The sequence below is a fragment of the Hippopotamus amphibius genome, chromosome 4 (assembly GCF_030028045.1).
Source record: "Hippopotamus amphibius kiboko isolate mHipAmp2 chromosome 4, mHipAmp2.hap2, whole genome shotgun sequence".
Taxonomy (NCBI): domain Eukaryota; kingdom Metazoa; phylum Chordata; class Mammalia; order Artiodactyla; family Hippopotamidae; genus Hippopotamus; species Hippopotamus amphibius.
In genome coordinates, this window is record NC_080189.1 from 84,961,821 (window position 1) to 84,986,787 (window position 24,967).

The window sequence follows — 24,967 nt, forward strand, 5'->3', positions numbered from 1 at the left end:
AAAATGTTTATAGTTGAAGCCTCAGGGACCCTGTTTTCCTAGGGCTTTTAATTCTTATTGCCACCAGTTAGGATTTTCCTCCTTAGATGGGAGATATTCTTGCTTCTCAACCAGCTTCAGAGGGCCATTCAAAGATGGCGATGATGCGGCAGCATAGATGGTCTCTCTTTTCTTTATTATCACCACTGAAGCAGAAGGTCATTACATAGGTGTTATCCCATCAGTCTCCCTTCCTCTCATTCTCCCCAGGCAATTGCCCTGGTTTGCCTCTGTAATAAAGTGTCTTGAAATACATAAGTCTTTATTTCATGTCTTAGTCTTTACCAGAAGGATAGCTAAAGACCCAGTATTGGATCTGGTAACAAAAAAGGGACTAGAGGGTGACATATAAATGATAGGGTTTTTTTGTTTTAATAACTTTCTCTTTTACTGTACAGTTTGTCATTATGATAAAAAATTAGGACAAATCAATAAGTGCGTGCTTATTCTTTAAGATTTAGTGACATCAGGAGTTTTAAGTCTGTTCCCCTAGGGACCTAGGAAAGAGAAACTAGGATAGGATACAATGGGAAAAAGTGGTAGGAAGCTAAGCATCCCTAGCACAGTGATTGTCAACCTTGGCTACACACTGAGACTGAATGAGGATGTTTAAAAAAAAAAAAATACTGATTCTGCTTTAAGTGGTCAGGGCTCTGTCTTGCTTGGGTATTGGAACCTTTTGAATCTACACATTTGAATTTAATATGAAGTCAAGACTGAGAACCACTGGCCTAGAGAAGAAAACTGTTCTAGGACTGAGAAGAATACTTAGGTTTCATAGCACCTCAGTCCCAAATTCTCTTTGGGATAAATTAGAGTTTATTGTAAAACGCTGCTTTTTAAGACTTGTGATTCTTTTGGTTTCTGATTGGTGGAAAACAAAAAATACATGAATGACTCTTTAGCATCTGGAAAGAATAGACAGATTCACATAGTAATAAAACTTAATGGATTGACTTATTTAACATTGCACAGGTTGCCTGTGATTTGCTTCGGAGAATTATTCGCATCTTGCATCTCAGTAAGAGACTCCAAGGACAACTGCAGGGGGGAAGTAGAGAGATAACAAAAGCTGCTCAGAGTCTCAATGAACTTGGTAAGTCCTCTTGTTTATTGATTCACTGATTGAAGGAAATTTGTGTTGTTTCTAGTTTTTGGTGATTATAAATTGAGCTACTTTGACATTTGTGTACTGGTCTTATGTGAACTTAAGTTTTCCTTTCCCTAGGGGAAATGTCCAGGAGAAACGCTGTTTTTAGGTGACAAGTCTCATGTTGACATGGTGCCTAGAAGATCTATTGAATTCATTTCTTCATTCATCATTCTTTTCTCAAACATTTAGAGCAGCCTCTTGACATTCAAGAGTGTAGCAGTCACAGCTTTGAGTACTAACAGGTTGCAAGGTCCATGAAGAAGCAGTTCATAATTTTTCAGGCAGAAGTTTGAATATCTACCAAATGCACAAAGAACTACCTAACACCTGGATTTTAATGAGTCTTTGCAGTTTTCTTCTTTTCATTGGGTCCCCAGTAATTTTTCTGAAGTGTATGTGGTTAGTGGAATTTTTACCTTTGTAGATTCAAAAGGTCTTTGATTATATCCATCTCAAATGTGCTTTGAAAGTAGTTATGCCAAAAGAATAGCAGAAAGATGTGCATTACATGTTCTTTTTGAATTTTCCTGTCTTTGGTATTTCAGTTACATAGTAACACTGTAATGCTTCTTCCCTATTTTTGACTAAAGAAATGTAATATCCTTCACAAATCATGCTTCAACAACATCTCAATGTATAATGCTCAAATACATTGCTTAGGTACATCATTGGGAATATACTAAACTTGTGATTTAGTGTGCTTGGAATCTATTATATAAAAAGTTAATTTTAAAGCAGTGAGTAATGCTTCAGTTTTTTTCCACAATATGGGCTAAATATAGAAGTGTAAAAATCCTAGTATCAGCTGTTATTTTTTGCTTTATCACAATTTCTGTGCTCCGAAAAATAAATGTCGGATAATAGAATCGTTAAAAACAAGCACAAATTATTCCAAGGTTTATCGCGTCTGTTTGCCCTCACCGACACACTTCCATGATGAAGACTCACCAGGTTTTATTTATTTATTTATTTATTATTTTTGGGGGGGGTACACCAAGTTCAATCATCTGTTTTAGACTCGCCAGGTTTTGATTACGATTATCACCACTTCTAGAAACAACAGATGCAGTGATGCAAATGGTGAGCTCCTTTTTTTAAAAAAAAAGGCACAATTATTAATCATAATGTTCTAAGTTGATGCAGTGCAGAGTATAAACTCATCCTTCCAATGAGGCTTTGGCTTTACCCAAAGTTTTATGATTAAAAAAAAAATGTATTTATTTATTGGCTGTGTTGGGTCTTCATTGCACAGACTTTCTCTAGTTTCAGAGAGCTGTAGCTACTCTTTGTTGCGGTGCACGGGCTTCTCACTGTAGTGGCTTCTCTTGTTGTGGAGCATGGACTCTAGGTGTGGGGGCTTCAGTAGTTGTGGCACATGGGCTCAGTTGCTCCACAGCATGTAGGATCTTCCTGGCCCAGGGATGGAACCCATGTCTCCTACTTTGGCAGGCGGATTCTTAACCACTGCACCACCAGGGAAGTCCTATAAATGTTAAATGATTACAAGTTGTTGAGAAAGTATAGTAAATGGTGGAGTTATCTTAAAATGGATTGTGTTAATTTAAATGTTTAAAGCTTTGCAGATTATGTGCTATTCAAAAATTTCAGAGGCATCACGTCCTCATCATTCACCACTGTGGTTCATTCTTGGCCAGTCGTGGCATTGATAATAGGGAGAAGCCGAGAAGGAGATAAAGTTTCTATATTTGGAATTAATATGTTAATAAAAGTAGTAATTTGGTAATCACTATTACAGTTAGACATGTACACTAAATGCTATTTCTGTGATTGGAACATCTCTGAAATCAGTGTCTATATCTGTATGGTTCTGGCTCTCATTAGAAAGAATAAAATGATGAAGAGTAGCAAGCCCTTGAAATTGACTTAAAACCAATCTCTCAAACTTGAAAGGTCTTGAGGCTTGACCTGTGGTGACCCGATGAAATACATTGTCATCTGGAAATTAATTATATTCTGAGGCACTGGGAGGAATGTCAGTGACTGCTAATGGGTACCACTCTTTGGAGTGGTGAAAACGTACTGCAATTAAAAAGTGGTGATTGTTGCACAGCCTTGTCAATATACAAACAAGTCACTGAATTGTATGCTTTAAAAGGTTGAATTTAATGCTGTGTGAATTATATATCAATTTAAAGCTAAATATCAATTTAAAAAGTATATTCTGGTACCTAGTGATTATTATCTCATGCTGATACATTTTCTTTCTTTTCAAAATTGAGGTCTAAGTGATGCACAGTAAACTGCAGCATAATGAAAATGTATAGTTTGGCAAATTTTGACGTGAAACCATCACCAATATTAAGATAGTGATTGTAACTATCACCCCCAAAAGTTTCCTTATGCCCCTTGGTGATTCCTCCTCAGGCAGTTATGGATCTGCTTTCTATCACTATAGCTAGGTTGGCATTTTAAAGGATTTTATGTAAATAGAATCATACAGTTTGTATGTGTTTTAGTGTGGCTTTTTTTAGTCAGCTTAATTATTCTGAGTTTCATCTATGTTGTATGTATCAAGAACTCACTTGATTTTATTGCTGAGTAGTTTTCCATTATATAGGTATCCCACAGTTAGTTTATTTATTCACCTGTTGATGGATGTTTGACTTGTTCCTAGTTTTTGGCTATTACAAATCAAGCTGTTATGAACATTCATATACAGGTATTTTTATGGACATATGCTTTCGTTTCTCTTTGATAAACGTGTAGGTAGGGAATGGCCAGATCATATAGTAGATGTATGTTTAACTTTGAAAGAAATTACCCAGGTGTTCTATCTGAAGTATATGAAAACTGCACTTTTTCTGCATCCTTGTCAACACTTGTTATAGTCAGTCATCTTAATTTTAGCCATTCTAGTAGCTGTGTAGTAGAATCTTGATTTGAGTTCACACAAAAAAGTTAGTAGAACTAATAAAGGAGTTTAGCAAGATTTCAGGGTATACGATCAATATACAAGAATTAGTTTTATTTCTTTTTTTTTTTTGGCTGTGCTGTGTGGCTTGTGGGGTCTTAGTTCCTCGACCAGGGATTGAACCTGTGCCCTGTGCAGTGAAAGTGCGGAGTCCTAACCACTGGACCACCAGAGAATTCCCTTTATTTCTGTATAATATTAACAATCAGTTGGAAATTGAAATTCAAAAATACCACTTATAATAGCATCAAAAATATGAACTACTTAGGGTTGAATTTGACAAAAGATACACAGTTGGATACTGACAACTAGAAAACATTGTTGAGGACAATTAAAGAAGACCTAAATAAGTAAATAAATGTCTGTGAGTTGGAAGACTTTATAGTGTTTATTAATGTGTCCATTCTCTCTGAACTGATATGTATAGATTCAACACAATTACAATCTGAATCCCAGCAGGCTTTTATTAAAAATTGACAGACTGATTTTAAAATTCATATGGAAATGTAAAGGATCTAGAATAGCCAAAACTTTTAGAAGAAAACAAAGTTGGAGCATTAACCTTACCTGATTTGAAGACCTGTTACGATGACTAATCAAGACAAAAAGATAAACAAATAGGTCAATGGAATGGAATAGAGAGCTGAGAAATAGACCCACACATGTACAAACATCGGATTTTTGACACATTTAGTGGAGAAAAGATCGTCTTTTCAACAGATGGTACTGGGACAATTGGATATCCATATGTAAAACAGTGAACTTGTATTCATACCTTCATATAAGAAAAGAAAAACAGAAATGAAAATGGATCATAGTCCTAAATGTAAAACCTAAAACTATAGAACTTCTAAAAAGAAACATAGAATATTTTTAGGACTCTGATTTAGAAAATGATTTCTTAGATATATAACCCAAAGCACAGTTCGCCCTGCCACACCCAAATTGGTAAATTAGACATTATCAAAATTTAAAACTTTTGTAAGTGATGCTTTTAGAAGAATGAAAAGACAGAAAATGTTTGCAAAGTAAATATTTGGTAAAGGACTTGCATTTGGAATGTGTAAAAAACTTTAAACATTGGTCAGAACACAGAACAACCCAATTAAAAAACAGGCAAAAGATTTGAACAGACACTTCACCAAAGAATATACTTTGCATAGAAGATACTTAACATCAGTAGGCATTAGAGAAGTAAAAATATGCATATAAGATACTCAACACCATTAGGAAGTAAAAATTAAAATCATACTGGTGTCTTATTGACAAAATAAGCAGAATATTTTTAGTGTAGACTTATGTGTAATTTTTCATGCAGATTATTGTGTATGATTAAAAAATAAAACTACATAGAGCAGATTTTAGGATTAAATTGTATCACATTGATTTATGGTTTTTCTTCAAGAAAAGTCTTAGGACTAGTTGAAAATTTAGATGGGCCTTACTACAAATCAGTAACATTTTTTTAAGCATTAGTTAAGATGACACAGTTAAGACACATTTAAGATATACCATGGTTTATACAATGAATGTATTTTATGTTGTGCGGCACAGCAAAAAACAAAAAAGTATATCCTCCGTTAATTTTGTTGTGTATAGTCTGTTCTCTGAGTTTTGTGATTTTGTTGCAGAGCTTCAGTATATTAACACCGTATATCATGGGAAAATATTCTTAAAACCAAATTTATCACAGAAACATTTTATGAAATATTTATTATAGAAGGAAGGGATAGTCTAAGTTTGTTTCATCCATTAATGTTCTTATTGTAACTGATACTTTCTCAGTCTTATAAATAAAATAATACTTATATGGAGACAGTTTTGATTTATGCATAGGTGGGAAAAGTATCATTTACATAATGTTGCCGCATAATAGGTGATTGATAATTCAGGAACTAATGAATTTTTTTTGATATGTCTGTAAGATGGTGTAGTTGGTGAACATTGTAGAAAGTTTTATTATTTCAAGCTTTTAAAAATTGTTTACTGATAGGAAAATTTGTAAATATGCCATGTAACTCTTTCCAGTATTAAATTAGGTCTGAGATGACTTCTTTTTTAATTGAAGTATAGTTGATTTACAATGTTGTGTCAGTTTCTGGTGTACAGCAAAGTGGTTCAGTTATACATATGTATATATGTATATATTCTTTTTAATATTCTTTTCCATTATGGTTTATTGCAGGATATTGAATATAGTTTCCTGTGCTATACACAAGACCTTGTTGTTTATTTTATGTTTAATAGTTTGTATCTGCTAATCCTAAAACGCCTAATTTATTCCTTCCCTACCTCCTTTCCCCTTTGATAACTGTAAGTTTGTTTTCTATGTCTGTGAGTCATTTTCTGTTTCATAACTAAGTTCATTTGTGTCCTGTTTTAGAGTCCACATATAAATGATGTCATATGGTATTTGTCTCTCTCTTTCTGACTTCTGACTACTTTCTGACTATATGGTAATCTGTAGGTGAGATGTTGTCTTAAATGCATTTAAAACATACTTAGGTTTTTGCGACAACTTCAACGTAACAAATTCAATATGCCTTTTTAAACATATTCAGTACGGAGGTTTGAATTAGATGGTCTGTAAATTACTTATATGTGTGTCTGGATTCAGCTACCACCAGGTGGGGATGATGCTGTACCCAAATCCCGAATAGTGGATTTATGCTTATGTATGGGATTGCCAGTTGTGGAGACATAACCGTATTAAAATTACACACCTATAAACTCTCTTTTTGAAAAAAAAAAATAAATTTATTTATTTATTTATTTATTTATTGGCTGCATTGGGTCTTTGTTGCTGCACATGGGCTTTCTCTAGTTGCTGCGAGCAGGGGCTGCTCTTGATTGTGGTACACAGGCTCCTCATTGCAGTGGCTTCTCTTGTTGTGGAGCACAGGCTCTAGGCATGTGGGCTTCAATAGTTGCAGCACACGGGCTCAATAGTTGGGGCTCATGGGCTCTAGAGCACAGGCTTAATAGTTGTGGCGCACGGGCTTAGTTGCTCTGCAGCATGTAGGATCTTCCTGGAGCAGGGCTCGAACCTGTGTCCCCTGCATTGGCAGGTGGATTCTTAACCACTGCGCCACCTAGGAACTCCTTTTTTTTTTTTAACTAATTGAATTTAATGTTATTCAAATTTATATTTAATAGATAATACCCATACAACATTTATGATCCTATTTTATTGGTTTTGTCTTTAATCACATAATGTTGAAAAACGAGGATTAATATCCAGACGAAAACAAGCAGCTTACTTTCTGTAAATTTTAGTATATTATTTTTCATACATTTCAAAGTTACAGTAGTACTTTGGGGTATATATTTTATTCCATGTGGTCAGGTAATGCTTATGGAAGCTCTGTAGTGTACCTTACTATTTGTCACCCCTGCTGGAACGTTCATCATTGAGAAAAATTAATTTAGTGTAAGGTTCTTCAAGTTAATAATGTACCAGATTTTCAGTTTCTTGGTTCTAAGGGCTTTATTTTCTATTTGGACAGTTAAGCCAATACTTGTATTTTCTATTCCAGTATATATAAGTTTTAAAAATTGCAATGTATCTTAAATGAATATAAACAATGCCCCAAATACAGACTTCTTATTTTATTCACTGTTCCTTTTTATTATTTTATTGTTCCTAGAAAATGGTGTCAGTCTACTTCTTGTGAATTACAGCTTTGAGTCTCTAAATCTGATATTTTGGGGGAACTTTAAGTAGGCTGTTATACTTTTCATTGCTGTTATACTTGATTATTTTATGTACAAAAATTCTAAGAACTGTGCTTAACAGTTTTTATCAGTCTTTGGTTTAGTAAATCTAAATTGGCTACAGGCTAAGTTAAAAGGGTTCAATGTAAATTTATGATTACAGGTATATTCATAGAATTTTACATTTTAATACCATGTAAACAACATGGCAGGTAGTCAGGCATGATGTTTTGAGAGACATGTTCAGTAAAATAGGATGCAGTTTTAGTCATTTGTTTTAATTTCTGTGTTAGGGATATGAAATCTATTTCAATAAGTCAGAAATGTTTTTCTACCATATCTAAATGGAAGATAATGCTGATGATATGGTTTTATTATCACAACTAGGAATATATTTAGAGGTCAGTGGTGATGATCTATATTATTTTCATATTAGTTATATTAAAACTAAAATAATTCCACTTTGGGAAAAAGAATCCCCAAATCATTATATCCAGCAAACCATTCTCTAAAATACAGTCGAATTATACCATACAACTTGAAATGGCCAAGTTAGTTATCTAGGGATATATATCTATATATATAATTTTTCTCCCCACTATATGGCATGCGGGATGTTAGTTCCCCAACCAGGGATCAAACCCAGGTCCCTGCAGTGGAAGTGGGAAGTCTTAACCACTGGACTGCCAGGGAAGTCCCAAGGGATGTATCTGTTTTATATGGCTAATTTATTCTCGTGGATACATAAAGATGCTCATAATCAGATAGTACGTAGAGATTTACAAAGATTTTTCTGCAGTGGTTATAGGGATTGGTAACATCTGCTTTGAAAAATTTCCATGTCTAAATTATATGGTCTGCATCTCTGAAGATTCAATTGTGTTCACTTCTTAAGTTTATCCAGAGTAGCTTTTTGAGGAAAATGCTGAGTTTGTCAGCAACTGAAGACATCCTTCATATATTGCAGAAAAGAACAATTGAATAGGATCTTTATTTTTCAAAACAAGATGCCAGCTCTTACATTTTAATTTGGTTTCCAAAGCATATGAATCTACACTTGGTCAGTCTGACATACATTACTGGTTGACTTACCAATTTCTTTCTCCTCATTTATCCTTTCTGGCAGAGTTCAATGTTGAGTTTTCATCTTCCTAATAATAACTTTGGGCACAGGGAAGGGACTGCTCCCCTGGTCCAGGACTTAAATCATGATTGGTCCTGATAGTTTCATTCTTTTCTGTAATTGTTTAGATACAGACATGTGACCTCATCTGGGCTAAGGAGGCTTGAGGCAAGTGAGCTGGGAAGTTCCAAACTTCTTGGGAAGGTTTTCTGTGCAAATAAAATGTGGATGAAAAGGAGGAAATAGGGGTGGAGACTATCCCTATTTCTAAAATTCCAAACTGAGATATTCTCCTTAACTATTTGCACCAAATAAACAGACTCCAGATCTGTTTACCATTTCATTCCGTTCTCTCACTTTTTTTATTTCACAAACTTAAGAAAAATTTTTTTCTGGATATGTTATGTTCACAAATAAAATCAAATTATCTCTCTTCTTTCATTTCTCTTTTCTTCTTCTTTCATCATTTCTCTTCATACCCCCCTTCTTCTATCTTTCCCTGTCTTCTTTCCAGTTTTCCCAATCAATCCTTCCATTTCTTCCTTTTTTTTTTTTTTGATCACACTGCTTGGCTTCCGGCATCTTATTAGTTCACCGACCAGGGATCAAACCCTGCTCCTGGCAGTGAAAATGCCGAGTCCTAACCACCACTGGATTGCCAGGGAATTCCCTCTCTTCTTCCTTTTTTAAAAGTACATTTCTAGGACCTCCTAGGTGGAACAGTGGTTAAGAATCTGCCTGTCAATTCAGGGGACACGGGTTCGATCCCCGTTCCAGGAAGATCCCACTGCCTCGGATCAACTAAGCCTGTGCACCACAACTGTTGAGCCTGTGCTTTAGAGCCCTTGAGCCACAACTATTGAGCCCATGTGCCACGCAACTACTGAAGCCTATGTCCTAGAGCCCATGCTCCACAACAAGAGAAGCTATGGCAATGAGGAGCCCACGCACCACAATGAAGAGTAGCCCCCGCTTGCCTCAACTAGAGAAAGCCCGTGTGCAGCAACAAAGACCCAACACAGCCAATAAATAAAGACATAAATTAATTAAAAAAAAACAAAAATTTCTGTTGTACTTTTAGCTTAGTCTCTTACTTCTCAGATGGGGCTGGATTAATGATGGATTTGAATAGAGAAACTGAAACAAGAACTTGCAACCAGACATAGATTAAGAGTGGGGTGGGTGTTCCTTATTTGGGAAACAAACAAAATGATTTAAATTTATTTATAAAAAAATCAACTTTATTCAGGTGTGATGTATATAAAATGCACCCATTTGAAGTGGATACTCTGATGGAATTTGACATACGTATGTGTAGACACTGATTATTCACCACCACAGCTAAGATGTAGAAAATTTTCATCATCCCAAAAGTTGTTTTTGTGCCTGAGTCAATCCTCCCACCTCCAACACAAACTTTTGGTTACTAGAGATTTCATTTTGCCCTTTCTTGGATTTCATATATCAATACATGGAATCATACAGTATTTACTCTTTTGATGAGCAGTATTCCAGTGGATGTGTATGCCGCAATATATTTATCCGCTCAGTTTTTCATGCATATTCTCGTTGTTTTCAGTTTTTGACTATTGTGAATAAAAGTGCCATGAACATTTATATTCACTGCTCTTGGGTAAATGCCTAGGAGTGGAATTGCTGAGTCATCTGGTAACTGTTTTGATTAACTTTTTAAGATTTGCTATACTATTTTCTTTTATTTAAATCAATGGATAATTTTACAATATTCTTGTATAGCAACAGTATTAATTTGCTGGGGTTGCCATAACAGAATTGCCACAGACTGGGTGGCTGAACAATAAAAATATATTTTCTCACAGTTCTGGAGGCTGGAAGTTCAAGATCTAGGTGTCCATAGATTTTGTTATTTCTGAGTCCTCTCTACTTGACTTCTCCCTGTGGCCACCTTCTCCCTGTGTCTTCACTGATCTTTCCTCTGTGCTACACTATTTTCTAAAATGGTTGTACCATTTTACATTTCCACCAGCAAAGCATAGGAGTCCCATTTGCTTTACATCCTTCAGTGGTTGGCAGTGTAAGGCATTTTAATTTTAGCCAGTCTGATCGATGTGCAGCGGTATCTCTTTGTGATTTTAATTTGCATATACATGATTATGAATGATGTTGAACCTGATTTCGTTTATCTTTGTCAAGTGTCTATCTAGATCTTTTGTCCCTTTTTTTTTTAAGACAAATATGAATTTAAAACAAGTGATCAACTACTGTGGAACAAATATTACTAAATTACTCAATTCAAACTGGAGTCCATTTTCACCCCTAATTTACTCCAGGACTAAACTATCCCATCTCATTTTATTAACTCTTGTCTCTTACAATGTCTAATGATAACAAAAGAGTAAATTTGTGTGCCTAACCCAAGTGTATGGATTAAGATCTAAGCTTTGGACTGAAGTGCATTTGACTTACACAAAAGTAAAAAATGGCTAAGAGGGTTCAATAAGACAGCCTTATGAAATATAGGATAACTAGGCTTTTGCCCTTGTTTTAAACTGGGTTTGTCTTCTTATTGAGTTGTGAGAGGTCTTTTTATTTTTTTAATTAATTTATTTTTTGAGGTCTTTTTATATTCTGGATACAAGTTTGTCAGGTGTGTATGTGGATGTGAATGTTTTTTGTGAATATATGTGCATTGTCTTTTAGTATTCCTAGTGGTGTTACTTGAGAAGTTTTTAATTTTGATGAAGCCCAGTGTATCTTTTTTTTTTGGTGGGGGGGAGTGAGTTTTTTTTATAGTTTGTACTTTTGGAGCCCTTTCTAAGACAATCTTTTTCTATCCTACAGTTGCAAAAAATTTCTTCTACATTTTTTTCTAAAAGTTTTAATTTTTGTGTAAAAGTCTATGATTCATGTCAGGGTAATTTTTTATATAATATGAGGGAAAGGTTGAAAGGTATTTTTTCTCATAAAGGTATCTATCTACCATTTGTTGAAAAGAGCTTCCTGTCTCCACCAAATTACCTTGAGACTTTTTTAGAATATCAATTGACCATGTATCTGGAGGTATATTTTTGAACTCTGTTCTGTTCCATTGATATATGTGTCTGTCCTTATTTCCCATATTTTATTTTGATTACTTTATCTTGATTTCTTGGGCCTTGCTTTTTTATTCTTATAATTTGTTTTCTTTTGTTTGGAGTGTTCATTTATATCTTCACTAACTATTGATATGGTTGGATTGAGTTTGCCAGTTTGCTATTTTCTATTTTTATCATCTTTTTTTCTTTTGTTTCTGTCTTTCCTTTTTTTTCCTTTTGTCCTTTTTTCATAAAGCATTTTTAAGTGTAAAATTCAGTGTCATTATATACATTCACAGTGTTATGTCACCCTCAACATTATTTCCAGAACCTTTTCATCACGTCGGAGAGAAACACTGTATTCATCAAGCAGTAACTCCTCATTTTCCCATTTCCCCAACCCTTGGTAACCTCTGTTCTACTTTTTGTCTCTATGAATTTGCCTATTTTAGATACTTCATGTAAGTGGAATAATACAGTATTTGTCCTTTTGGCTTATTTCACTTAGCATAATGTTTTCAAGGTTCATCTATGTTGTAGCATGTATCAGAACTTCATTCTTTTTTTATGGCTGAATAATATTGCATTGTATGTGTAAATCACTTTTTGTTTATTCATCTCTTGATAGACACTTGCCTTGTTTCCACTTTTTGAAAAGACTGTTATAAATAATGGTGCTGTGAACATTAGTGTGCAAGTATCTATTTGAGTCCTTGCTTACAGTTCTTTTGGGTTTATATCTAGGTGTGGGATTTCTGGGTCATGATAATTCTGTATTTAACAGTTTGAGGATGTGCCAAACAGTATTCCACAGTAACTGCCGTTTTTACATTCCCACCAACAGTGCACTAGAATTTGAATTTCTTCACAACCCTGTTATTTTCCTTTTTGTTTTTTAAATAATCGTCACCCTGAGTGTGAAGTAGTATCTTATAGTTTTGATTTGCATTTTCCTTAAGACTGATGATGTTGAGCATGTTTCATGTACTTATTGACCATTTTATATCTTATTTGGTGAAATGTTTTTTGTCTTTTATTCATTTTAAGTCATTTATCCATTTGAAAAAATGGATTAAAAAACTTTTATCCATTTGAAAAGTCATTTATTTTTTGTGTTGAGTTCTAAATATATTCTGGTTACTAGTCCCTTGTCAGCTAAATGATTAACAAATATATTCTCCCATTCTGTGAGTTGTCTTTCTACTCTCTTGATAGTATCCTTTGATGGAGAATTTTTTATTTTGATGAAGTCCAATTTATCGAGTTTTTCTTTTTTGTTCTCTGTGCTTTTGGTGTAATACTTAAGGAATGGTTGCCAAATCTAGGACAGTGAAGATTTCCCCCTTTATTTTCTTCTAAGAATTTTGTAGTTTTAGCTCTTCAGTTTAGATCTTTGATCCATTTTGAGTTAATTTTTATAGCGGTGTAGGGTGGGATCTAGCTTCATGTTTTTGCATGTGGATATCTAGTTTTCCTTGCGCTGTTAGTTGAAAACATTATCCTTTCTCCATTGGGTGAACTTGGCACCCATGTCAGAATTTAATTGACCATTTATGTAAGTATTTATTTCTAGGCTTTATCTTCTATTCCATTGGTGTATGGAATATGTATTATTATGCCAGTATCATACTGTTTTGGTTACTGAAGCTTTGTAGTAAGTTTTGAAATTGAGGTCAAGTGTTCCAACTTTTTCAAGTGTTTTGACTATTCAAGATCCCTTGAAATTCCATATGAATTTTAGGATGAGGTTTTCTATTTCTGTAAAAAAAAGTGCTTTGGGGATTTTCATAGGGATTGTATTTGTATCTTTAGATCGTTTTGGGTGGTATTGTCACCTTAAAGTATTAAGACTTTTAGTTCATGAACACAGACATCTTTTCATTTATTTAGATCTTTACTTTCTTTTGGCAGTCTTTTATAGTGTTCAGTGTACAAGTTTTCAGCTTCCTTTATTAAATTTATTCCTAGGTATTTTACTTTTGTAAATGGAATTTTCTTTATTTTTGAATTGTTCATTGCTAGTATATGGGAATACAGCTGATTTTTGTGTTGTTGATTTTGTGCCCTGCAACTTCGCTGAATTCATTTATTAGCTATGTGTATGGTGTGTGTCTTTAGGGTTTTTTACATATAAGATCGTGTCATCTGTGAACAGAGATAATTTTACTTCTGTCCAATTTGAATGCCTTGGATTTTTCTTGCTTAATTGTGCAACTTACAGTACTATGTTGAATGGAAGTGGTGAAAGCAGACATCCTTTCCTTGTTTCTGATCTTAGGGAAAAGTATTCAGTTTTTAATCATTGACTGTGATGTTAGCTGTGTGTTTTTCATGTATGATTTTTATTATGCTGAGGAAATTCTCTTCTATTTCTAATTTATTGTTTGGTTTTTTTGGTTTGTTTGTTTTTTTACCACAAAAGGGTGTTGAATTTTGTCAAATGTTTTTTCTGTACCAACTGAGATGACCATGTGTTTTCTTTTCCCTTCTTCATCCTAGTAATGTGGTCTATTGCTTTGATTTTTATATGTTGACCTGTGCTTGCATTCCAGGGATAAATCCCACTTGGTCACAGTGTATAATCCTTTTAATATGTTACTGAATTCAGTTTGTTAGTATGTTGTTGAGCATTTTTGCGGATTTTTTTTTTTTATGGCTGTGTTGCACAGCTTGTATGATCTTAGTTCCCTGACCAGGGATCGAACCCAAGTCCTCGGCAGTGAAAGTGTGGGGTCCTAACCGCTGGAGCACCAGGAAACTCCCGCATCTGTATTTATAAGAGATATTGGCCTGCAGTTTTCTTGTAGTGTCTCTGTCTGGCTTTGGTATCAGGGTAATGCTGACCTAATAGAATGAATTAGAAGTGTTTCCTTCTCTTCAGTTTTTGGAAGTTTGAGAAGTGTTTGGTATTTATTCTTTAGATGTTTGGTAGAAATCACCAGTGAAGCCATCTGGTCCTGGGCTTTTCTTTATTGGAATTTCTTGTTTTCTTTTGTGTTAATCAGATAGTTTTGTGTATTCCGTTTTATTTTGCCTAGGAACTTTTTAGCTATAAGTTTGCATTATTTTTGTAGAAATTCCTCTAGGGATTACAACATGCATCTTTAATTTAACACAATTTACTTAGTGTTTATGTTGAATTATTTCAGGTGAAATATTAGCTGTTTTGAAATCATTGTCTACTAAATTCCTGGTATTAGCCCACTTGCAGAGTGAATTTCTATGGCCTACCTTTTAATTTTTTTTCCATGAGTTTGGGTTATGTACACCTATTTCTTTGCATGTAGAGTAATTTTTTTTTAAATTGAAGTATAGTTGATTTACAATGTTGTGTTTCTGGTGTACAGAGAAATGATTCAATTATACATATGTATGTTCTTTTTAATATTCTCTTCTGTTTTAGTTTATTACAGGATACTGAATATAGTTCTCTGTGCTATATAATAGGACCTTGTTGGCTATCTATTCTATATATAGCAGTTTGCTAATTCCAAACTTCTAATTTATCCTTCCTCCATCTCTTTTCCCCTTTGGTCACCATAAGTTTGTTTTCTCTGTCTGTGAGTCTGTCTCCATTTCATAATAAAGTTCATTTGTGTCATAGTTTAGATTCTGCATGTCAGTGATGTCATATGGTACTTGTTTTTGTCTTTCTGACTTACTTCACTTAGTATGATATTCTTTAGGTTCATCCATGTTGCTGCAAATGGCATTATATCATTCTTTTTTACCAAGTAGTATTCCATCGTGTATATATATCTACATCTTCTTTATCCATTCATCTGTTGATGGACATTTAGGTTGCCTCCATTGAACACAGGGGTGCGTGTATCTTTTTGAATTACAGTTTTCTCTGGATATACGCCCAGGAGTGTGATTGCTGGATCATACGGCAACTGCATTTTTAGTTTTGTAAGGAACCCCCTTACTGTTTTTCCACAGTGGCTGCACCAATTTACATTCCCACCAACAGTGTAGGAGGGTTCCCTTTTCTCCACACCCTCTCCTGCATTTTGTTACTTGTAGACTTTTTAATGATGGTCATTCTGACCGGTGTGAGGTGGTACCTTATTGTACTTTAGATTTGCATTTCTCTGATAATTACCGATGAGCTGTGTACTGTTTGCGGAAAACCGTCAGTCTAAAAAAAAGCAGTTAAGTTCACATGTCTCGCCAGTCTTTTAAGGGTAGACACCTTTCTGATTTTTGCTTGTTTTTCCCTGCATCCTCCTGGATCCTCCCTTCTCCCCCATGTGTATATTTTAATGCTAAGCCAGGGACTTGGACCTTGCTCCTGCTGTGGCTTTGTTCTTTTTAGGATTTTTCTTTCTAAATTTGTAGTTACTCTTTTTTGACTTAATTGATGTTCTCTACCACCTCCAGACTGTAAATATGTATTTTTCTGTTGTAAGAGATGTGGGCATTGGAATGGGAGTTGAATGAATGGGCATTGGAATGATGGTCAGTGCCCTTAAGCAAAAAAGTCCAAACTTGGAATCCTTATCCATTGCAATTTATGTATTTCAGATGTAACCTTTCCTTTGGTACTCCCTGCCTTTGATCACTTTTCAGGGCCTTCAGATAAGTGTGTTTTTAAAAATGGCTTATATAGGTTTAGAAATTATCTGCAGGAAACTACGCTTGACCAATTTAGTCTGCCATTAGTGGAACCTAGACTAAAATAATTTGTATTTGCCTTTTGCGTATATGTACTCAAAGTCCATAAAATCAGATGACCATTGTAAATTTGAATCACTTTGATAAAAATCTGTGTAGGTTGAGGATCCATGCGTTAGTTTTAGGTTTTAAATATGATTAGAGGTAATGTTCAGAGCTTGAACATTATGAATTTGAATTTTATGAATATAAAATCTCTGTATTCCCAAAGAATGAATGTATACAGGAATGTTTCATAGAGTCTAAGTAACATAGAAACTTAGAACAGTAAAGTTGCCAAGTCATTTTATCATTACTTTGCCTTATGGAGTCTACTACTATTAAAAGTTATTAATTTGTTTTGGAAGGATGACATATTTTGTGGAAATTTTTACTTAAAAGATTAAAATCAGTTTTATGGGATCTTTTTTTCTGTCTGTTTAACTCTGTTCTCTAAGGTAAGTCTTTCATTTACTTAGAAGAGCAACAGAAATACTATACCCATAGAAGTTATTCTTTCTCTTTGCCAAAACTAGTTTAACGCAGCAACACCCTTTCTTTAGTCTTTAGATATATTTAATATGGGGATTCTAAGATTTGGATGGTTGTGTCTTACACTCATTGGTCTTATTACCATTTTAACAAATTCATTTTTATTTCTGTGATATAAAAAGTGTCATGCTTTTCAGAAGATTTCATCTAAGCCTGTGTGTCTTCCAGTGTGTCTTTAGCTTTGTGGGAAGCTTTCTTCCATATAAGGATTTGTGGAACATGAAGAAAATGAACAGAGAGAAGAGCCCAGTGGTAGAAACCAGTGCTATTTTTTAAATAAATAAATAAATAAATAAATAAATAAATAAATAAATAGGCTGTGGTGCGTCTTTGTGGGCTTTCTGCCCAGAAAGCACGATGGCTTTCTCTAGTTGTGCGTTAGGGGGTCTACTCTTCGTTGTGGTGTGTGGGCTTCCCATTGCGGTGGCTTCTCTTGTTGAGGAGCGCAGGCTCTGGGCACGTGGGCTTCAGTAGTTGCAGTATGGGGGCTCAGCAGTTGTGGTACATGGGCTTAGTTGCTCCGTGGCATATGGGATCTTCCTGAACTAGGGCTTAAACCCGTGTCTCCTGCATTGGCAGGCAGATTCTTAACCACTGTGCAACCAGGTAAATCCCGAAACCAGTGCTATTTTACAGTGAGAAATATAGTTAGCCTTGAGTAAGTTGTTAAGATATTTAGGTATTTTTCCATTTAAAAAAACGTAAGGATTTAGTGATAATGTCTATTTAAATTGATGGATTCTCTGGTCGTGGTAGTATTTGATGAAGTTTGCTTAGCATTTTGAACCCTATCTTATCCTGAGAGCTTTTCTTATTTAGCCAACAGGTAGTGACATGCTCTTTTGTTCCTAACTTCAAGTCAGTGCAGCTCAACAAGTAGAGTGTTGTATGGTAGGCACAATAATGTGCCTCCCTCAAAGCTATTTTCATCTTTGTCACTGGAACCTATGAATATGCTACCTTATGTGGCAGAAGGGACTTCACAAATGTGATTAAGATTACAGACCTGAAGATGGGGGATTATTCTGGATTGTCCAGATGGGACCATTCTAAATACATGAGTTTTTAAAAGTGAAAGAGGAAGGGAGAAGAGTGAGCCAGAGAACTGCAACTGGAGAGACTTGAAGCGTGAAAGTACTTAACTGCCATTGATGGCTGTGAAGATAAAGGAAGGGAGTCATGGACATGCACATGTCCTCTAGTAGCTGGGAACTGTCCCCAGCTGACAGCCAGCAAGGAAATGGGGACGAGTGCTGTAACCTGAAGTAATTAAATTCTGCCAACAAATTGAATGAGCAAGGAGTTGGTATCTCCCTTAGAACTTCCAGAAGGGAATGCAGCTATGCCAACACCTTGATTTTAGCCCATTGTGACTCGTTTTGGACTTCTAACCTCCAGAACTAGAAGTTAATAAATGTGTAGCTTTCAGGCCTCTTAAGTCTGTGGTAGTTTGTTCTGGTAGCAAATAAGAAACAAATGCATCTGTACCATATCCGCTACCTGGAAGGAGGATTGTGTTTTGGAGGAAAGAGAATGAGTCATCTGTTAAGTTCTAGGAAAACATTAGAATCAAAACAAAATAAAATACACACATGTACACAGTGTTTTAATGTCTCCTGCTTCTCCTCACGGAAGAAGAAAGTGCCAGGGGTATATGACTTATTGTTGGCAGGAAACAGATACCTTTTTTATACACAGATGTGAAATGTTAACTGATGTTGTTAAAGTAAACAGCTGTAACAGGATAGGGCTTATAAAATATCTTGCATACTTTTCTGATATGGTTATTGATACATCCCCCCCCCCCCCGCCATTGCTCTTAATAAAAGATTTTACAGCTAAATAATTTGGGAGTAAAAGAAAACTACTTTTTATTCTAATCAGGTTTACATATTCAATTCTCTGCTGATGGATATGTTTTAAAACCCTACTATGTGCTTGTCTCTAAGACCGTCTTAGAGTTATGTTGATGAGTCAAGTCCATCTTGGTCTTTAGGATGCTTGTAGGATTTGGATGTTCTTCCAGATCTGGTTATAGGCATGTGATGGAGTCTGGCTATGAGCCATCGTTTCTCAACTTCTAACAGAAATAAGAATAATATTTAGTCAGGGTCTCAATACAGTGAACAGGACGTTTTTCCTACAATTTCCTAGTAAGGTTAGTAGTTCAAAATCTTGTTTGTTTTTAAACTGTGTTCTGAGGAATTCTGCTTGGTCTTCACCCTAAATACTGAACTGTGATCATTGCTGGACAGAGGGTGGAGGAGAGAGAGAAGGTATTGTTTGTTTTTTAAATAAGGTTTGGGGATACTTAAGAACAGCCATCTAATTGATGTAGAGACTTTCTACCTAAAACAAAGTAATGAAATTGATGTTCTAGAGTGGGTTAAAATGGAGCAATGAAAATAAAAACTGAAAAGGAGTAGCTGGGAAAACTTCTACTGAGGATAAATGACTTATGAACAAATCTTGTTGAATGGGCACTTGGAGGGTAGTTATTTTAACGTAATAATAGAACAAGACAGTATTCACAAATCTTTCTTTCATCCCAGTAACATTCACTTTACCAACACTTTAGAGACTTCAAAACATCATAAAATTATACCATAAAATAACGTAATTGTTCCTGGTGTGTAGTTTGTGATTAAGAGACAGGAGAACTTAGGCTTTGAAGCCATCTAGAGCTTGATTTAAATCCCATTTCCATCCCTCTGGCTAACTGTGTGAATTTTGACAACGTAAATTCTCTCTCTGATTTCAAAGGACTGTTGGGTAGATTTAATGAGACAAGTTTATAGATTGTTTTCAACCTTGCCTAGCATATAGTAGGTCCCTCCAATACTCCTTTCCTCTTATCCTTCTTTCTTCAGAAATAGAGCTAAAGGGTGAATTTATGTATTTTGAAGGTCACATTGGTTATACGTCATCATCTGTGGTCTTGTATTCACTCTCGTGTGCAAAAATGCCGTCTTTTTTGTTTTTGCTTAAAAAATCACATAATATACATTTCTTGTGCATTTTTTTTCTGGTAACATAATATTGAAGTATTACTGTAAAGACTTTGATGTTAAAACTGGGCACTGATATAGAATAAACATATTTAAGTGAAAATCAAGTCTCAAATACTGAGACAAGAAAAGGTACTTTTTTGAGGAACTACAGTAATCAATCCATAGTGATTTTTTAAATAACTACATCACGTAATTGAATTGAAAATACATTTAAAAAAATACAATTTCAGAAAAATAATGAAAGCTGTCATTGATTGCTTTGTGGCAAGTACTGTTCTAAACACTATATATTTTATCTCATTGAGGTTTCACAACAGCCCCAGGGGTAGATATTATCATTTTGCAGATGGGGAAACCATCTGGATGAGATAAGTAACGTTCCTAGGATCAGACAGCTAGTAAGAAGAGGACTTCTACTTGCACTTGTTATTTATTTCTTCCACTTGTACTCTGGTGGAGGTGCTAATGAGAACCAAAGTGCTATAAGACAAAAGAATTGTGTGAAGTTGGGACTTTTGTAAATTTTGGGTAGAGGCTATAACAATATTATTTGTTAGTGGAAGATGAAAGACTTGTACAGCTTAAAAACAATTAAAAAAAATTTTAAGGTAACAGTTCCTCTTCTCCTTTGATGCTGCCTGCATTTTTCTTCTGAGAGATGAGATTGGTTTGGGATTTAAATGCGTTCATTTTGAGTATTCTAAGAAAATAAAAATACATCTTAGTCAAGGGTTTGTATTTTGCTTCTGGTTACTTAAATGTATTCTAGAGAACATTTAAGAGCATTAAACAGGCATCATTTAAATAGATCTCATAGTTTTATTTTTAACATTTTATTGAAGTATTAAAAAGATGCACAAACTCTAAGTGTACAGCTTAATGAATTTCTTTTAAATTTGATAGCCTGGCCTAATTAAAAGTACAAGATAATATCAGAAAACTTATAAAAGGAACATACCAAGGGCTGGAGAAATCAACTAATATGCTGTGTTTATGGAGTTGCCCAGGGTTTTTAAAATGAAAAATGTTATGTTTCATATATTTAACATTTTAACTTTGGAAAAATACAGTTTTGAATGTGGGAGGAAGAAATGAGAAAAATGCTATCTAGTACTTGGTTTAAAATAAACCAAGAAAATTGAATAACTGTGATATGTTTTCATCTTTTTTAATTTCTACAAAATATGGCAGAGGAATGAGTATTTTATAAAGTATGCTCATAAATGAAAGGTAACAAAACTGAAGAGAAACAAGACCTGAATATTGACAAAGCCGTCTCAATCTGGAGAGTACTTTCGTGAAGAAAATGTCTATTTTAAATATGTCCTAGTGACCAATTAATTTGTTTCAAAGGCTCAATTTTACTCGTATAAGTTTCATTTAATAATATGATTTTATATTTATGTTTGGTGACTATTAAGTTCCTAGTTGTAGCTGAGGAAGGACTTTTCATAAGGCCTGCCATATGCTATATATTTTTATTTTTTCAGAATAATCAGCTCAATTCTAGTGTTATTTTAAAAATTAATTACTGTCATACTACTATCAATGATTTAATAGAATATTTTTTTTAATTTGTAAAATTATAATTATGTTAATTGTGAAAACTAGAAAATTCAGATATATATTAATTGCTGAAAACTAAAAAGTGTAGGTAGGTATCACCTTGGGATTCATTTTGGGAAATATCCCAGCTGTTTCCTTGTGCATTACTACATCTATTATACATATTCTTTTGTACTTAATATTGCATTATGGACATCCTTCCATGTTAATAATCATAAATCTATATCATTTTAATGGCTGGGTAATATCCAGATGAAAACTTTCCAGTAATTTATGTAAATTGTCTACTACTGTTAACTATTTTGGTCATTTTAATTTATTTACTAGTATAACTATCCTTTTATGATCATGCTTGGAGACACATTTTTGCAAAATTATTCCATTGTTTCCTTAGGATAAATTTAAGATGTTGAATTTTCTGGTCAAAGGTTATGTTTAAGATTTTGCTTATTATTTCAAAATGAAATTTCTTTCTAATACTAATGTGAGAGAGTATACCTACAACTTTGTCGTAATTAATAGACATTAGCATTTAAAAATTGTTTTCCAGTCACATATGTGAAAAACAGTATATTAATTTGTTTTTTTAACTTATTCTCATTTGCATTTTGTTTTTGCTGTATTTGTCATTTGTGGCTCATTGATGAGTTGCTTTTTCTTGGCCCATTTTCCTGTTGCTGTATTGGTTTGTAGGTATGTATTCTTTACACAATAGAGGTAAATTTGCTCTGTTTTATACACAGTAAGTATAATTCCCAATTTGTTTTATCTTATTCTTTGATTTTTCTTTTTTTAATACAATTTTTATAGTTTTATAGTTACGCCTGTTACTGGCCATCAGCCAGTCTTATTCCTCAGTCAGAGTTTATTTCAAGTGTTGTTTCCTTTTTCTGCATCTTTTCGAGGGATGTGTGCACCATTGCTCTTCATTTGTACTCTTGTTGTAGTTATATTTTGCCTTGTGATGTTGATGTTGACATATTTGTCTTATCGCTGCTGCTTCTGTAAGTGCCTACAACCCAAACCTTTTATGAAATGTTCAAATTTGGGCAAATGAAGGCTAAGTGCTATTATAATATTATAAGTGCTTTTATAAGTTAAAAAAATGCTTACAAGATAACAAGACTTATTTATGATGATAATTAGGATTTTATGGTTATTTCTGCTTGCCAATTTTGTCAGGGCATTTTGTGATCTGCCTACTAGATCCTGTGACATATATTACTCATTAAGATTTTAGAAACATTTATGTAGTTTGAGAAGTTAGTTGTGTTGTAGAACCAGTAAGGATATTTGCTAATATAAATGGCAGTGATAGAAGAAAAGAAGCAAAAGCTTCTCATATCTTATTTCTTATATTTAACAACAGTGATAAAATATTTATATGGTGTCCTTTATCATGTAGTTGAAAGCACAGTTGTTTGTTTTTAGCTCCGATCAGTTCAAACTGTATCTTTAAATCATTGATAGGCAGAAGATGTTTTAATGAGGGCTAGAAATTTCGGACGAAGTAGATTTATCTTAAAACCAGTTGATGAAAATTTAGTTCTTTAACTTGTCATTTTCGAATTTGCTGGCAGCCATCTCTGTCAAGGGTAGAGTGTAATTCTCCCAATGTTAGTCTTTGCCTCAGCTCAGGTGGCTCTTCAGGTTTAGGGTTTTGCAATTAACCATTTTTCTGCCAATTAGTTTTTCTAGAATTTTGTAGAGAGAGAATATTTATGGAAGATTTTTCTGAAGGCCAATCACTCTATCCATTTCTCTTAGTGAATTTCTGAAAATTGGGGAGTGAGGAGGATGAGAGGAATAAGTACATCGGAATTACCTGGGTGCCGTTTTATTTTGTTTTGTTTTTAAGAACGTCTGTCTTTTTGTCAGTTGGAAGTGCTATTTCTCTCTTCCAGCCAGTCTGATCAGCCCTGAAGATGTGTACAAAATGGTTGTGATCCACTGCTTGAGTATTCTAGAATCTATCCTAGGATTAAACTAGAATTGTAGAGGGTTTTATGCCTGGACAATATTATGTTATTCATTCCCATGTAATTCTTTTTACTGAATTTTCCTTTTTTTTTTCTTTTTTGGCTGCATTGAGTCTTCATTGTAGTGCACAGGTGTCTCATCATGGTGGCTTCTCCTGTTGCAGAGCATGGGCTCTAGGCATGCGAGCTTCAGTAGTTGTAGCCTGAGGGCTCTGGAGCGCAGGCTCAGTAGTTGTGGTGCACAGGCTTAGTTGCTCCACAGCATGTGGAATCTTCCCAGACTAGGGCTCGAACTCATGTCCCCTGCATTGGCAGGCGGATTCTTAACCACTGTGCCACCAGGGAAGTCCCGACCCATTAAATTTTGCACACAATTTCGGGGGACTTATGAGACTCCAAGAAACCCTACACCAAAGTCATTGTTTGTCTGAAATGCATTATGTATTTTTTTGGCATATGTTTTTCTGTAAGGTGACTATATTCAGTCATCTGAACTGCGTTCTTTATATATTTAAATTGTATTCACTGGCAGCCCATTTTCAGTAATAATAACTTGCTCTGGGTTGGTTCTGTGAGTCAATGAAAATGCTAAAAAGCAAAAGAATTACAACGGAAGATAATATCAATGTCGTTGGAAGGAATTCTTAGTGAAAGGGTTAGTAAGAAATGTTCCCAGAGTAGTGTTTCTGTGATAACATTTGAAGTATTTAAGTAACACTGAATACCAGTGTTACTTAAACTGTTATAAAACAGAATAGGAAATTAAAGTTGTCATAAATTACCAAAGAGTAGCTGAATATTTCCTAAATTGTGTTGATGGCACAAAGTAAATTATAATAATAAAAGAAAAATGTTTGACTCAAACCATCTACCTAACTTGAGTGACATCTGTTCAAAAGATACACAAAATAGAGTTTTTTAGTATTTTCCCTGCGAACTAATTTTAGAAGTAATAAGTTTTGTATTGAAATGAGCAAAAATACGCAAGTATAGTGCTTACCTTCTGGTCAGAGTAAGATAACGTTATGACAAAGAGTGGTTGGGCACTTTATAATTAACTGAGTATTTTGGCCGAATGAAGTAAAAGTAACATTTTACAGTGTCATCTTCTTTGTTTGGTACTATTTTATCTTCTGAGTGTATGATTTTTAAAGGAAACTTTTGCCTAGATAACTTCTTCTTCGAAAAA

At 34.4% G+C, this 24,967-nt stretch overlaps 1 protein-coding gene across 1 annotated transcript in view; it reads left to right on the top strand.

Moving 5' to 3' along the window:
• COG5 (component of oligomeric golgi complex 5) overlaps nucleotides 1-24,967 on the top strand; it is a 266,210-nt gene that overhangs the window by 25,875 nt on the left and 215,368 nt on the right. The window contains exon 6 of the mRNA XM_057733615.1: nucleotides 1,015-1,135. Within this exon, the coding sequence (XP_057589598.1) occupies nucleotides 1,015-1,135 (121 nt within the window). The remainder of the gene's footprint in view (nucleotides 1-1,014; nucleotides 1,136-24,967) is intronic.